Source organism: Martes martes, assembly GCF_963455335.1.
Source record: "Martes martes genome assembly, chromosome: 5".
In the NCBI taxonomy this organism is placed as follows: Eukaryota; Metazoa; Chordata; class Mammalia; order Carnivora; family Mustelidae; genus Martes; species Martes martes.
The window spans coordinates 35,189,921-35,205,571 of record NC_137892.1 but is presented as its reverse complement, the minus strand read 5'-3'; the positions used below and the strand labels follow the sequence as shown (position 1 = coordinate 35,205,571).

General features: G+C 36.7%; 1 protein-coding gene across 1 annotated transcript in view; it reads right to left on the bottom strand.

The window, feature by feature from the left end:
- TMEM232 (transmembrane protein 232) overlaps positions 1 to 15,651 on the bottom strand; it is a gene marked incomplete at both ends in the record, with an annotated part of 261,404 nt that overhangs the window by 162,986 nt on the left and 82,767 nt on the right. Inside the window, one exon of the mRNA XM_080804319.1 lies at positions 3,771 to 3,949. Within this exon, the coding sequence (XP_080660445.1) occupies positions 3,771 to 3,949 (179 nt within the window). The remainder of the gene's footprint in view (positions 1 to 3,770; positions 3,950 to 15,651) is intronic.

Here is a 15,651-nt window from a genome sequence, read left to right as displayed (position 1 = left end):
AGTTTCTAAGACATTAGCATGGTAATCCAAACATAACTTTCAAATGTAATGCCTACTACTGTTCAACCTAAACCTTTTTCTCCAACTAGGCAGGTAAACCAATGGCTCTTTTTTTTTTTTAAATATTTTACTTATTTATCTGACAGAGAGAGATCACAAGTAGGCAGCAAAGCAGGCAGAAAGAGAGAGAGGGAAGCAGGCTCCCCGCCAAGCAGAGCCCGATGCAGGACTTGATCTCAAGACCCTGAGATCATGACCCCAGCTGAAGGCAGTGGTCCAACCCACTGAGCCACCCAGGCGCCCTCCAATGGCTTTTTCTTACACAGTGTTCTTATTTCTGCTCAGCTCACATTTCCTTATCTAAGAGACACACTCCTTGAGTCATTTAGCATAACTCATCATTAAGTCTCTAGCTCAAGTACTACTTAAAGATGACAACAATGTATTCCTCATTAATATAAGGAAAAAGTTAGAGACCAAACATTTACCTGAACTCCCACTGTGTGCCATGAACTTTGATGGAACTAGCCATATAGATAATAGTCCATCTTCTTTTTTTAAAAAAGGATTTTATTTGAGAGCAAGAGAGAGTACATGCACACATGCATGGAAGGGGCAGGTAGATGGGGGATGGAGGATGGAACGAGAGGGACCACTGAGTAGGGAGCCTGACCACACAGGACTCCATCCCAGGACCCTGAGATCATGACCTGAGCTGAAGGTAGACACTTAACTGACTGAGCCACCCAGCGTCCCCTATAATATTCCATCTTCTGAATCTTCTGTCTCTTGAATAAGACACTAAAGATTACTGTGTAAAGGACATTTTTGGGATTTCTTTGTGTTTTCCATAGACTTCAGCATGGCAAAATAGATTTAGGACTCAATGTGTACATATTTATTTCATATTTTCCACTGAATTTGGTGAAAATTTTTATATAATTTCTTAGTGTATATACTTGTAGTATCTTAATATTAAATAAAGGAATTTAAACTAATTTAAGTGATATTTCAAAGTCACTAGCTAGGCATTCTATCATTTATATCCATAAATCACTTATTTTGTTCCTTTAATAATCCAAATCTCTCTATCTCTATCTAACTTTTAGATAATATAGATCTAGAGTGAATTGTATATTTTAGTTCATCTATCTAATGCAAATAAGTATTTCTTATATTAAATATGTACTATATCTAGCTTAATATATCTGCCTTTAGAAATTTCTAGTTTAGGGGCACCTGGGTGGCTCAGTTGGTTAAGCATCTGCCTTTGGATCAAGTCACTTCTCAGAGTCCTGGGATCTAGCACCATGGCAGGCTCCCTGCTCAGCTAGGAACCTGCTTCTCCCTCTCTCTCTGCCAGTCCTCCCTCTCCTCTGCACACACATTCTCTCTTTCTTTCAAATAAGTCAATAAAAAATCTTTTTAAAAAAATAAATTTATACTTTAGATTTTTCTCTGAGGAAAACTTGCCTTCCCACACATTTACTATTTAAAATGAATGAAAGCGTCCTTTAGAAGTCTTCTCACTAAGCATTAAAAAAAAAAAAAAACTAGCACATCTAGTTATACTTTTGTTTATTCCTTTATTCTCAGAGCTGACTGCTTCAGTAATAGGTCTTTCCTTGGACCTAGCAACTAAAAAATATTTGCTATGTCTGAAAAAAAATATTTGCTATGTCTGATTAACTGACTTATGAATTTCAAATATAATTATCTATAGATATTTACTAAAATTTTGAAGAAAGATTATCCTATACCAAATGATTGGCCCTGAAAACAGGCACATGAATAAGATTCTAATTATAGAAATGACAAATTTGAGTGGCCTTATTTATTTGTTGATGACATACAATCCATTTGAGATGTGAAGTGGCATATAAAAAAAGATGCAAAACCAGAGAATAATATGAATAATTGAGAATTCATAAAAAATGAAAAAACAAAGAGAAAATAATAAGACTGAGTGAGATGAAGTCATATTGTCCTCTATTTCTTTTTAGAAACTAACCAAAATTTGACTCTCATTTTTTAAAAACTTTATTGAGCAGCTTATACAAAATAATAATAAGGTTCAGAGAGCACATGAAACTAAATACTAACAAAGAGGATACTGGGTGATATAGTGGTCATCATTGTAATAGATACAATAGTAATTATTGTTTTCTTTTTCTTTCTATGTTCTGTCCGCAACTAAGAATAAAACTGAAGCATGGTTCCATAAAAGCAAGCCCATGCAATCTAAACCAATGTAGTTCAAGTGGACAGCTCTTGATTGTCTTCTCTATAAAAAAATATTAGAAGTCTAGAGAAAAGGAATGCGTGTTTTTAGATAGTCCTCCATAAAGATTTTTACTCCAAGTCAGATTTATTTTTTAAAAACAAGAGGCGCCTGGGTGGCTCAGTTGAGCGACTGCCTTCGGCTCAGGTCATGATCCTGGAGTCCTAGGATCTAGACCCACATCAGGCTCCCAGCTCCATGGGGAGTCTGCTTCTCCCTCTGACCTTCTCCCCTCTCATGCTCTCTCCCACTCTCTCTCTAAGTAAATAAAATCTAAAAAAAAAAAAAATGTTAAAAAAAAGAAAAAAGAAAAACAAGGAGTTTAAGGTTTTGTTTCCTACTAAGAATCTGGAGTGTAGGTGTTCTGTGTTGCAATGATGCCCCCCCATATGCTTTAACAACCCATTAGGCAGAGTTAATTCATTATTTGCTCTTCTTACTTGTTAACATGAATTCACATTCCTAATTATTATTAGAAAACAGGATATTAAGACTGTTAGGATAATTGCACATGTGAAAACAAGAAAAAAACAGAAACTTCAGTGACAGGAAAAAAGTGTGCTTTAGGGTAACAAACAAATTAACCTAGCTCAAAATAAGACATAGAAAAGAAAATAAATGGTGGGAGTTTAAAAATATCATAGGATACCATATAGATAAAGCATTCTGGAAAATCACATTTGCATTTCATGAAGAATGGGTAACTAATGTCATAATGATTTTCTTCAAACGTGAAGAAAAAATATATATAGTCATTCAACTAGAACAAGACAAACCAAGAACTTGTAAAGTACATATTTAACTTTAAAGAAAAAGAGTAGTGTTAGTGAATCTAGATTTGTGATGTGTATTATTGAATGCTGGAAGGAAAAACTTACAAGCAAGATAACTAAATAATTTACCATCCAAATTGAGACACTTTTGAGAGTGAATTAATTCACTACTAATAAGAAACTTGGGAAAATTTAGGCATAGACCCAGGCTAACCTGGGCAAACTGGAATGTGTGGTTAGCATACCTAAAATGTCTCTTAGGCACAAACCCAAAGCAAAACGATTATTCTTCCCCAAAATCACCTCCTCTCTTCAAGCTTCTTAGTCAGAAGATTGCCAACCCTCTTATCTTTAACTAAACAGAGATCAGTATTAAATTTTATTTTTTTTAAAGATTTTATTTATTTATTTGACAGACAGAGATCACAAGTAGGCAGAGAGGCAGCAGAGAGGGAGAGAGGAGGAAGCAGGCTCCCCGCTGAGCAGAGAGCCCGATGCGGGGCTCGATCCCAGGACCTCGAGATCATGACCTGAGCCGAAGGCAGAGGCTTTAAACCACTGAGCCACCCAGGCGCCCCTCAGTATTAAATTTTAAAAACAGTGTTCTCAGCTGAGTTACTGATACTAAATATGGACATTCTCTTCTCCTTGCAGAGAAAGGACAAACACTTCCTGATAATATAAGTACCAATTTATTGCCTTGACCTTTATCTTACCTGAGCTATATATATGCCATTATGGATTCGCCCATCTTTCTCATGATCCTTTGTTTTCTGTAATATTTGCCATATTTTGTTTCTAAATCCATCCTGCTCATCATCTCCTCGAAGTTCCCATAACATTTTCACCAGGTTATATATTAAGCCATAGTATCCAATCCATGTCACTTGATCGCCTGTTGAAAAAGTATATTCTTTGGGAAAACATTGTTTTATTCATCTTAGAAAAACACAGTTTTGTGAAAAAGAAAAACTTGATTTTGCTAATATTTTAAAGCCTGAAATTCTGAGCTTTGGAATTTGTTTTCCTCTTCACAGCTCTTACTCCTTTAATTTTAAAAGATCATAGATTATTTAACAATTTCCAGCCATAAGAAAAGATCTGCACCTAACTAATATCATTCCTCATAAATTTAAAGTTGGACAGGTAAACCAGAAACTATGTATTAAAAAAAAAAAGGAAACAACTTTGGGATTCAAGGAAAGAGGCATTTGTTCAAGGCAATAGGAACACTTAGACCACCATGGTGAATTTTTATAATGAGCTAGATAGAGAACACGAGAAAAATCACTGCCTTTTATAAAAGTGACCAAGCTCAATGAAACATGGCATTTGAACCAAGAGAAAGCCTTGAAAATAATGTGAAAAGCAGACATAATTGCTGATATAATTAAAGGCTGGAAGATTTTTTTTAATAATAGAGACATAAATCAACTAAAATAGAGGAAAGGGAACAATGGATCCAGAAGAGATTTTTAAAAGTCTAAGACACTCCTTCTAAGATGTATTACAATTAGTAATTTATATAAATTATTGAGGTCCACTTCTAAAATATACTTCTCCCATACAGAAAGGAAGAAGACGTCTCTCTTTACTCTTTATCTTAATTATTTCTTACTTCTTACCTCGGTGGTATATTGCTATGCAATACAATTCAGGAGAAGAGAATTTTTTTTAAGATTTTATTTATTTGGGGCACCTGGGTGGCTCAGTCATTAAGTGGCTGCCTTCGGCTCCTTTCATGATCCCAGGGTCCTGGGATCGAGCCCAGCATTGGGCTCCCTGCTTGGCGGGAAGCCTACTTCTCCCTCTCCCACTCCACCTGTTTGTGGTCCCTCTCTCACTGTCTCTCTCTCTGTCAAATAAATAAATTAAATCTTTAAAAAAGATTTTATTTATTTGAGGGAGACAGAATGAGAGCACTAGTCAGGGAAAGGGGGTTAAAGAAGACAGAGAGAAACAGATTCCCCACTGATGCAGGGCTCCATCCCAGGACCCTGGGATCATGACCGGAGACAAAGGCAGCCACTTAACCAACTGAGCTACCCAGGCACCCCCAGGAAAAGAGAATTCTAATTTAGGTAGTGATGGGATAAATTTGGAGAATAAAATAATACAGCAAGTTTCAAAGAGTATATGAACTAAAGTTAGCCAAAGAGCAACATAAGAATAACAAGTATATGTGAAGCAGATTAAAAAAAAAAAGGAAGAGAAGATTCAGAAAGGGAAATAGAAGTGTTTCAGAGTCAACTAAATTCTCTATTGTACTGTCCCCTAAATCCTGATGATAGTCTGCATGACACTGGAACTCATGAGCGCTCATCTTGAGTAAGGACGTACAATATAAAGTAAGTACAATATGAAAAAGTCAAAATCCTTAATATTTCCTAATTCAATACAGATTTTTATAATCCACACTAGTAATAACAATAATTATTATTATAACTGGAAAGCTTGGGCATTCCTGCTACTATGTGCCCTTATTCTAGTCCTCACTACAATCCTGCTATGAAGACCATATTATGCTTAGCATAATAGATAGAACATATGACCTTCAACTTGGTTGAAAGTCCCCTAGCATTACACAGCTGATGAGTGACCTAGCCAGGTAAAAGTGAGTCTTATCTTATTCCATGCAGCACAGCCTTTCCAATTCAGATAAGTGCTTTTCCTTCCTTTTATTCCATTCATAAGAAAGGAAGAGACTAGAAGGTAGAAAGAGGCAGAAGTGAAAGTATGTGCACATCTTAGAAGTGGGAGGAGGATGGCAAATATCCGCTTCCAAACTTAAGGCATCTTTCATCATTTGTATTGCAAATACAAGGCTACAGTTAAGCAGCCAATTCTTTTGAAAATGTAATTTTCCCCCACAAAAATTTTACAAGTTAAAATTAGCATGCTGCAGTATTTGAAATTATATGTATGAATTGATGTAAGCAAGATGATAGAATAGGAAGTCCCCAGTCCTCATTTCCTCATAGAAACAATTGGGCAGTCATCCATAAACAAAAGTACCTTTCTCAGGACCTTAGATCCGGGTAAGAGGTTGTAAAACACCAGTGGAACCCAAGAGTGAGCAGGCAGTACCACACCCAAGTGGCGCACCTGTTGGCACGTATGTGATGCCAGCCGTGGACCTACTGTGAACTCAGCTCCAGCCCTGTTTATCCACAGTCTTATCCACTAAAGGACCCAGGAGGAACCATGTCTGTTGGTGCCCCCAGTAACAGGCCCACTGACTGTGGGCCCTGAAACAGCTCTGTGATCTGGCTTCAGCCTCACTCTCCTATGGTCCAGAGGTGCCTATTCCCACCCAGGAACCCACCCATGGACCTGGAAGGAGTGTGTTCAGGGAAGTGACATCCACTTGCACCCCAGCTAACAGGCCTAACATCTGTAGATGCAGAGACGGTTTCATAACCAGGCTTCTGTCCTGCTCAACTATGGTCCTGGAGGTGGTCCCATCTACTTTGGGACATGAGACAGAAATTGTGCCTACTCATTCCTTTGGCAACGGACCTACTGACTCCCAGTAGAGAGGTAGCTGTAAGACGAGAGAAGGCAGAGGATGATAGTGAGCATCTTAAACTGAGCTGAGGTAAAGAGTTCATATTAGGAATGGATAAGGGGTACCTGGCTGGCTCAGTTGGTGGAGCATGCAATTCTTGATCTTGGGGTTGTGAACTCAAACCCCATGATGGGTATAGAGTTTACTTAAAAAAAAAACTTGTTGGTGCTCTTGGCTGGATCAGTGGTAGAGCATGCAACTCTTGTCTCAGGGTTGTGAATTAGAGCCCCAAGTTGGGTGTATAACCTACTTTTTAAAAATGGATAAGGTAAATAAATAACTAAAGATAAATGGGGTCAGATTAAGTGGTAGATATTTGAGCAAAAGAGTAGTGTCCTATATGTTCAATGAAATGTTATGTCTATCCAAACAACAAACTGGGAAACCAATGCAGGAATTTTATGAGTAATCTAGGTCTTTACTGTGATGAGCAGTAGAAGCTTGGAGAGTAAAGGCCAAACAAGATATTGTGGGGAAGATCTAATAATACTATTTAGCTATGGAGGAGGAAAGCATGAAGTGGAAAGGAGTAGTACATTTTTTTAAGCTAAGGAACTTGAAACAATAATGAAATCACTTGCAGAAAAGACCTTATTGTAGAGGAGTCAGGGGAGAAAGGAAATAAAATAATACTTGGAAAATGTGGCATGGTTGGGGGTAGGAGTATCTAATTTTTAGAGGCCTATAATTTGTTGTAAAACTATAGCTAAAATTTAAGTAAATTGCAGAATGAAATTATGGATGTGTGACTCTATCAGAAAAATAAGGCTTATCAAAAGAAATGAAATCTTGCCACTTGTGACGACGTGGATGGAACTAGAGGGTATTATACTGAGCAAAATAAGTCAATCAGAGAAAGACAATTATCATATGATCTCCCTGATATGAGGAAGTTGAGAGGCAAAATCAGGGTTTGGGGGATAGGGAAGGAAAAAATGAAACAAGATGGGATCGGGAGGGAGACAAACCATAAGACTCTTAATCTCACAAAACAAACTGAGGGTTGCCAGGGGTAGGGGGATAGGAAGAGGGTGGTTGGGTTATGGACATTGGGGAAGGTATGTGCTATGGTGAGTGCTGTGAAGTGTGTAAACCTGGCGATTCACAGACCTGTACCCCTGGGGCGAGTAATACATTATATGTTAATAAAAAATAAAAAATTTTAAAAAAAGAAAAATAAGGTTTGAACTTGATATGAGTAACAACTATGAGATTTAAATTAATAATTCTGGAATTATGAACCTCAAAAATTTTTAAAAAGAGGCTTTGAATAACAAGATGGTAAATAAAATACACTGTGAATTTTAACCCACTTATGTATTGGTTTATAGAGTCCCAAACTCTTTACATTAATAAGAAGGATTGATTAAAGTACATATAAGCCACCTTCATATATTTTAAATTATTGGTTACTGAGGAATAAATATTTTATAAGTCTACAATAGTCAAATCATTGAATTGAATATGGTTTGTTTTTTAGAATCTACAAGACCAGTGATTAGTCCATAAAATATATTCTGGTAACTGAGTTCTCAAACTCACCAAACTTTTAAAATGCCGTTGATAATTTTTAAAGTGAGCTGTTCACCTATTGATTACAGTGAAATATTGCTTACAAAGAATACTTGTAGGGAAAATCTATTGCATCCAATTGACTGACAGTTAATGGAAAAAAAAAACTTATAAAGGCAGATGGGATGTGTTACAATTGTCATAAAAGGCAGAATGAAGTATAATATGCATGTCTAGACATTTTCTAAGAAGCATACCTGCTATGAAACTCTTCATCCAGGGACTAAGCTGAAGAATAAGGCACTCTTTTGTTCTGCTTTGAGTGACCCTATGGCAGCTATCAAAGATGTTACTTTAAATATACTGAGAGAAAATGTGTCTGCTAAGCAGACAGTATCCTAGGAAATAACAAAACTGAGCCAGAACAAAATTCTTAACAAATTAATAAATTTCTTAATAAATTTATTAAGAAACTATGCTGTTTGAAACCCCGTATCATGATCCTTTCTTTCTAGCAATGTTTTATTTTAGTGTTTGAACTCCATGGAAGCCTTTAATTGCCAGTCTAGGTATTTAGATTTCACAAATTCATTGAATGTGTAATATGAGTATTTCTACTCATATGAATGAGTATAAATGAATGCAGCCTTTACAATTTTGACAAATGTAATTTGGCAGAATCAAATATATCACTAAAATGTAACCTGACTGTAAGATGTAGTTTAAAACATGATCTTTGTGAAATGCCACATAAAGGAAAGGAACTAGATCAATGCCAAGAAACCAATGGACAAGAACCAGTCAGCACGCCAGGCATTTAACAAATATTTACTGAGTCAATGCTATGTGCCAATGGCTGTTCTAATGTGCCAAAGAAAAAGACAGTGTTACTGCTCTCAGGACACTTAGTTTTAGTAGAGAAAGACAGATACTAAAAAGGTAAACAGAACAATATCTGCTCATAATGAGTGTCAGGAAATGACAGGTGGTAATAATGTGTTCAACAATGACTGGAGAAGAAAGCCACTATAAACACAATGAGAGAAAGATCACCATGAACACATAGTATTCAAGAAGATATGATGGGGGTGCGTGGGTGGTTCAGTGGGTTAAGCCTCTGTTTTCAGCTCAGGTCATGGTCTCAGGGTCCTGGGATTGAGCCCCGCATCAGGCTCTCTGCTCGGCAGGGAGCCTGCTTCCCCCTCTCTCTCTGCCTACTTGTGATCTCTCTGTCAAATAAATAAATGAAATCTTAAAAAAAAAAAAAATCAGATATGATGGATTTTTAAAAAGTTAACCATCCAAGAAGCTGGGGGATTGTAGTATCTCTGAATGCAGAGGCCCACTCTAAATTATTATGGTGAATTTGTAGGCCATGGAAAGGAGTTTGGAATTTATTCCTAGTGTAATGAAAAGTTAACAGAGCATTTTAAACAAGGAGGGGAAATGATCTGCTTATGTTTTAAAAATATTTTTGGTTTCTTGATAGAAAAGTTTCTAGGGAGTATAAGGGAAACAGGGAGGCTTTCAGTTTTTGTAGTAGTCTAGAAGCAAAGTGATGATTACACAGATTCAGGAGTTGTACAGTAAAGAATAACAATGTTCAGAGAGAGGGCTGGCCTTTGCCCTTGCCTTCTGGAAGGTGACTCTTAGGCATTAGAATTTCCTGTCTGATAAAAATGTGGTTGTTTACATGGTAGCCTTAGGCCATGGTATCAATTTGGCCTCTGGAAGGACCAGAGACTGAGATCAGCATGTGTATGTGACTGAACCCCAATAAAATTCTGAATACGAAATCTTGGTGACCTTCCATAGTTGACAATACTCTATGCAAATTGCCATACATCACTGCTAGGAGAATTAAATGCTCTCTGCACAACTCCTGGGGAAAGGACAATGGACAGTTCTGTACAACTGTCCTGAACTCTGCCCTATGTACTTCTTGGCTAATTTTAATCTTTATCCTTTTACTACAATAAACCATAAAACCGTAAAACAGCCTTGCTGAGTTCTGTTAGTTCTACTAACAAATTAGCAAACCTGAGGATGCTCAAAGTCCTAGGTGATTTCAGAACTGATAGTAGTCTTAGGGACCCTTGAACTTCATAAAAGATAACGACAGAGATGTAGGGGGGGTATACTTTGGATAACTAGTAGAATAAATAGAAATTCTAGTGTGCCCCTTATTTTCAGAATATTATACTATAGTGATAATGATTTTCTATATCTATATACATATTAAATATGGATAGTTATTTTTATATATCATCATATTTGATCATTACACATATTAAACAAATACCCAACAGAATAAACCAAAGAGAACAAAAGTATTACTAATTTACTCAGTTTTGTTGCAGGTAATATAGAAAACAAAAAACAAAAAGCAAAAGTCAGCTGATTCCTATATTGGCATAGAGCAGTTAACTGAAACATGATGGCAAGTGGAATGCTGCTGTGATTACAAAAATTTAAGGAGGTGTGGAATGCCTGGATGGCTCAGTTGGTTAAGCACCTGCCTTTGGCTCAGGTCATGATCCCAGGGTTCTGGGATCAAGTTCTGCATCAGGCTCTTTGCTCAGTGGGGAGACTGTTTATCCCTCTGCCTGCTGCTCCCCTTGCATGTGCACTCTCAATCTCTCTCTCTCTCTGACAAATAAATAAGATATTTTTTTAAAAAATTAAAGAACTGAGTAGAACTTGCCTTGCTTAACTTTTCTATCTTTTTCCATAGTCAAGTATGGCAATATGTTGATTAAAAATAATTATCTTCTGGAGTTACAACAGGAAACCAAAGAAAATGGTCTACTTGCTTTTCAAGAACAAACTGTGAATCTTATAAATAAATTAAAGAAATATCAGACTTCTGATTTTTGGATATATTTTAAGTTTCATTAAACTAAACAATACCACCATGATTTTGGACTATCTCTATGGAAATAGTTAATCCTCACAAGTTTTTTTTAATCCAAGGGTAAATAAAGAAAAAAGAAAAAACTAACAAAGATTCTTTTGGAAATTAAGAAAAAGGAATGATAACTTTACATTTATAAGCACATTACGTGCAAAATTTCTTTTAAAATCCACAATCTTGTAGAAACTAAGATTCTGAACATCATCTAGAACATGAAAATTGCGCTGAGACTCATCCCAAACTTCTGACACTCCAAATATCTGACACCAAGTCTCATTCAGTGCACATTATATTCATCTACAACTGAGCCATTTTGGTGCTGTTTTCCCTCCTCTTCTTACTAAATTTCTCATGCTTCACCTTTTTTTTGGGGGGGGGTGGATTCTATTGCTTTCTACTGTTCTTTCCTGTAAGTAGTTACTTAGACAGTCTTTAAAAATTAAAATAACTGTTGGGGCACCTGGGTGGCTCAGTTGGTTAAGCATCTGACTTTAGCTCAGGTCATGATCTCAGGTTCTGGGTATTAATGCCTTCATCAGGCTCCATGTTGGGTTCCCACTCAGCAGGAGTCTGCTTGTCCCTCTCCCTCAGCCCCTCCCCCATCTCGCTCTCTATCTCTCTCTCTCTCTGTCTCAAATATATAGAAAAAATCTTTTTAGAAGGGTGAACCATGAGAAACTATGGACTCTGAAAAACAACCTGAGGGTTTTGAAGGGGTGGAGGGGGTGGGAGGTTGGGGGAGCCAGGTGGTGGGTATTAAGGAGGGCATGTCTTGCATGGAGCACTGGGTGTGGTGCAAAAACAATGAATACTGTTACGCTGAAAAGAAATTTAAAAAAATTAACTGTTCACTCAAAACAGTAAGAAGTATCTGGATCAAATAAAGGAATAATGATTTCTGTACCCATCAACATATTATCAAGTTACTTTTAATAGATGTGAGGGGTAAAGAGCAAAGTGACCCTAGGGTATGAGTATTCATTTCTGGACCAGATTAAATGACAAACAAAGTCAGAAGCACTCTGGAGGATCTTACTATAATTCTGGCTGGTACAGCAAAGGAAGTTACAAGTATCTAATTGAGTTATTTTCATTAATATTATACATTTGCTTCTAAATTAATCTGGATAGAAAGCCAACATCTCTCATTCTTTTTCTTCTCTACTAAGGTATATTATTACAAAAAATGATTCCTAAAATTGCATATTGCAATATACTTTAATATTATTAATATTTTTTAAAAATCTCACTATTTCTAGTTCATGGGGTTTTTTTTCCCCACTATGTTAAGCCACAGATGGATTTGAGACCACTGGCTCAAATGTGATATATCCTTGTATTTATGCCTCAAAAATGTGAGTAATGTTCCCAGGAGATTTTCAGCTCCTTCATTTGAATAAAGACTTGTACATGGTCAAAAACTTCTGACTGAAAACTCCAGCATGTCATTTTAACCCGTCCCAACCAAAAGGAATAGTAGCAACCAAAACAGGGGATAAATAGAATTGATAGTGGAATCTTTTAGTTTAAACATGTGCAGAGCTAGATTAAGATTCATTTTTAGAATGAGAGCAAAAACTTCCTGAAAAAAGTTGTAACATTTAACTTTCAAAAATCATGGTAACCTTTTATCCTGGTTATTTGTGCTTTATGAAAATCCCCATGTAAACTTAGAAAATTAGGTCTTGGGGTGCCTGAGTGGCTCAGTCGGTTAAGCATCTGCCTTCAGCTCAGGTTATGATCCCAAGGTACTGGGATCAAGCCCTACATTGAGCTCCCTGCTCAGCAGGGAGCCTGCTTCTCCCTCTATTTCTCCTTCTGCTTGTACTCTCACTCACTCACTCTCTGTCAAATGAATAAATAAAGTCTTGAAAGGAAAGAAAGAAAGAAAGAGAGTGGAAGGAAGGTAGGAAGGAGAAAAGGAGAGAGAGAGAGGAAGGAAGAGAGGAGGAAGCAAAGAAAGAAAATGAGGTCTTGTCTCTACAATTAGTATCTATTTTTATAATCAATACAGATTAAGTTTTGATTGCTGAGGCAGTATTGACAAGGAAGAAAACGGTTAGCTTTACCCATATTTATTGGGTATAAAGTAGTCTTAGATCACAAAATAAAACTCCTTTCCAAGAAATATTTAACCACAGGGACTCTTTCTTTCACCTCATACAGTTTTCAGCTCTTCTCACACATTCTGAACTGAGACTATTGTCCTCTGCCTCTCCCACATCCCCAAAAGCACTGACAGCAGCTCAGCCAAAGGCTACAGTAGATGGAAGGGGAAAAAGAGTATGTGTAGCAAGCAGTTCCTCACACAGCTCCCCTCAGTCTCTGATATCCCAGGCTCAGAGCCAGTTGTCTGGCAACATATTCAGTTGTAACCCCTTCCCACCCACCCCCACCTGAAGTACTAATATAAAGAAGAAAGAGGAAAGTATCTTGCTGCATCCTAGAGATTTGACCACATCATTTCAAACTGGACTTTTCTCAGAGAAAGTTTGTAGTTTTGGGAAACTATTTGAAGTTCCAAATTATAGACTTAGAGGCCAACTTGTGACACATAGCTAATGACATGGGGGCTAGTGGAGAAAAATGCAGGTCAAATACAGGTTTAGTCTTGGTCAACTTACGGCTATCTGACAAGTTCTGAAACCACACTGAAAGCTGAGGATAGCAATAATAATGCAAAAGATATAAATGTGTTGTTATTATTATTATTGTTATATTATTTCATATATGTGTGCATACAGTATTTCTCAACTTTCACTTGTATTTTAACTCTTTCTCATTTTTTTTTCTGCACAGATCTTGCACATTTTTTTCTGTAGTTGTCTTCCAATCATGTCTTTTATGATTTGTGGTTTTTATCTTTTCTTTATGAGACCCTTTCCTGCTTGACTTTTAAAGGTACTGTGCTATATTTTCTTCTAGTCATTTTAAATGTTTTAATTGGGGGAAATTGGAGGGGGAGATGAACCATGAGAGACTGTGGACTCTGAGGAACTAACTGAGGGTTTTGGAGGGGAAGGGGGTGGGAAGTTGGGTGAGCCTGGTGGTGGGTATTGTGGAGGGCATGTATTTCATGGAGCACTGGGTGTGCTGCATAAACAATGAATTCTGGAACACTGAAAAGAAATTTAAAAAATAAAATTTTTAAAAAATTTATTATGTGTGATTATGATGCATGGTACTTAACCAACCTTTAAAAAGTCAAATGTAGGGACACCTGGGTGGCTCAGTGGAGTAAGCCTCTCTCTTCAGCTCAGGTCATTATCTAAGGGTCCTGGGATCGAGCCCTGCATTGGGCTCTCTACTCAGCAGGGAGCCTGCTTCCCCCTCTCTCTCTGCCTGCCTCTCTGCCTACTTGTGATCTCTCTCTCCCTCTCTGTCAAATAAATAAAATCTTAATAAAATAAAAAATAAATAAAAAGTCTATGCATATATAATTATCAAAACAATCATTGATAATCCATTCTTTCCATCTTTATCAAATGCTAGAATAGACATATTTCCATATACATATTCACATACACTCACATCCAATTTTACTCTTCCTCTCTCTTTCTCTCTCTCTCTCACACACACATGTGTAAATGTATACCAATACTTGTTTACATCCAAAACATTATTTTTTTTATTTTTTAAGTTTTTATTTAAATTCCAGTTAGTTAACGTATAGTGTAATTTAAGTTTCAGTAGTAGAATGTTGTGATTCATCACTTACGTATAACACCCAGTACTCATCACAAGTGTCCTCCTTAATATCCAAAAGCAGTTTAACCCATTCTCCCACCCACTCCCTCCAGCAACCCTCAGTTTTTTCTCTATGGTCAAGAGCCTGTTTTATGGTTTGCCTGTCTCTTTTCCTATGTTCAACTGTTTAGTTTCTTAAATTCTCCATATGAGTTAAATTATGTGATATTTGTCTTTCCCTGACTTATTTCTCTTAGAGTATTATACTATCACATCATTGCAAATGGCAAGATTTCATTCTTTTTGATGGCTGAGTAACATTCCATTGTGTATATATGTATGTACACTACATCTTCTTTATCCATTCAACAGTCATTGCACATTTGGGTTCTTCCTATAATTTGGCTAGAACTTCCAGTACTAAGTTGAATAAGAGTGGTGAGAGTGGACATCCTCTCTTGTTTCTGAGCACAGAGGAAAAGCTCTGCTTTTCCCCATTGAGGATGTTATTGGCTGTGGGTCTTTCATATATGGCTTTTATGTTTAATTTAGATGTTTGGATGCTCCCAAATTAGGGCATACATATTTATAATTTTTAGATCTTCTTGTTGGATAGACCCTTTATTATGATATGGTGCCCTTCTTCATCTCTTGTGACAGTCTTTGGTTTAAAATCTAGTTTGTCTGATATAAGTATGGCTACTCTGGCTTTCTTTACAAGTTTATTAGCATTATAAATGGTTCTCCATTCCTTCACTTTCAATCTGAAGGTGACTTTAGGTCTAAAATGAGTCTCTTGTAGACAGCATATAGATGGGTCTTTTTTTTTTTAATCCATTCTGATATCCTATGTCTTTTTATTGGAATATTTACATTTAGAGTGATTATTGATAAATATGAATTCAGTGCTAATCAG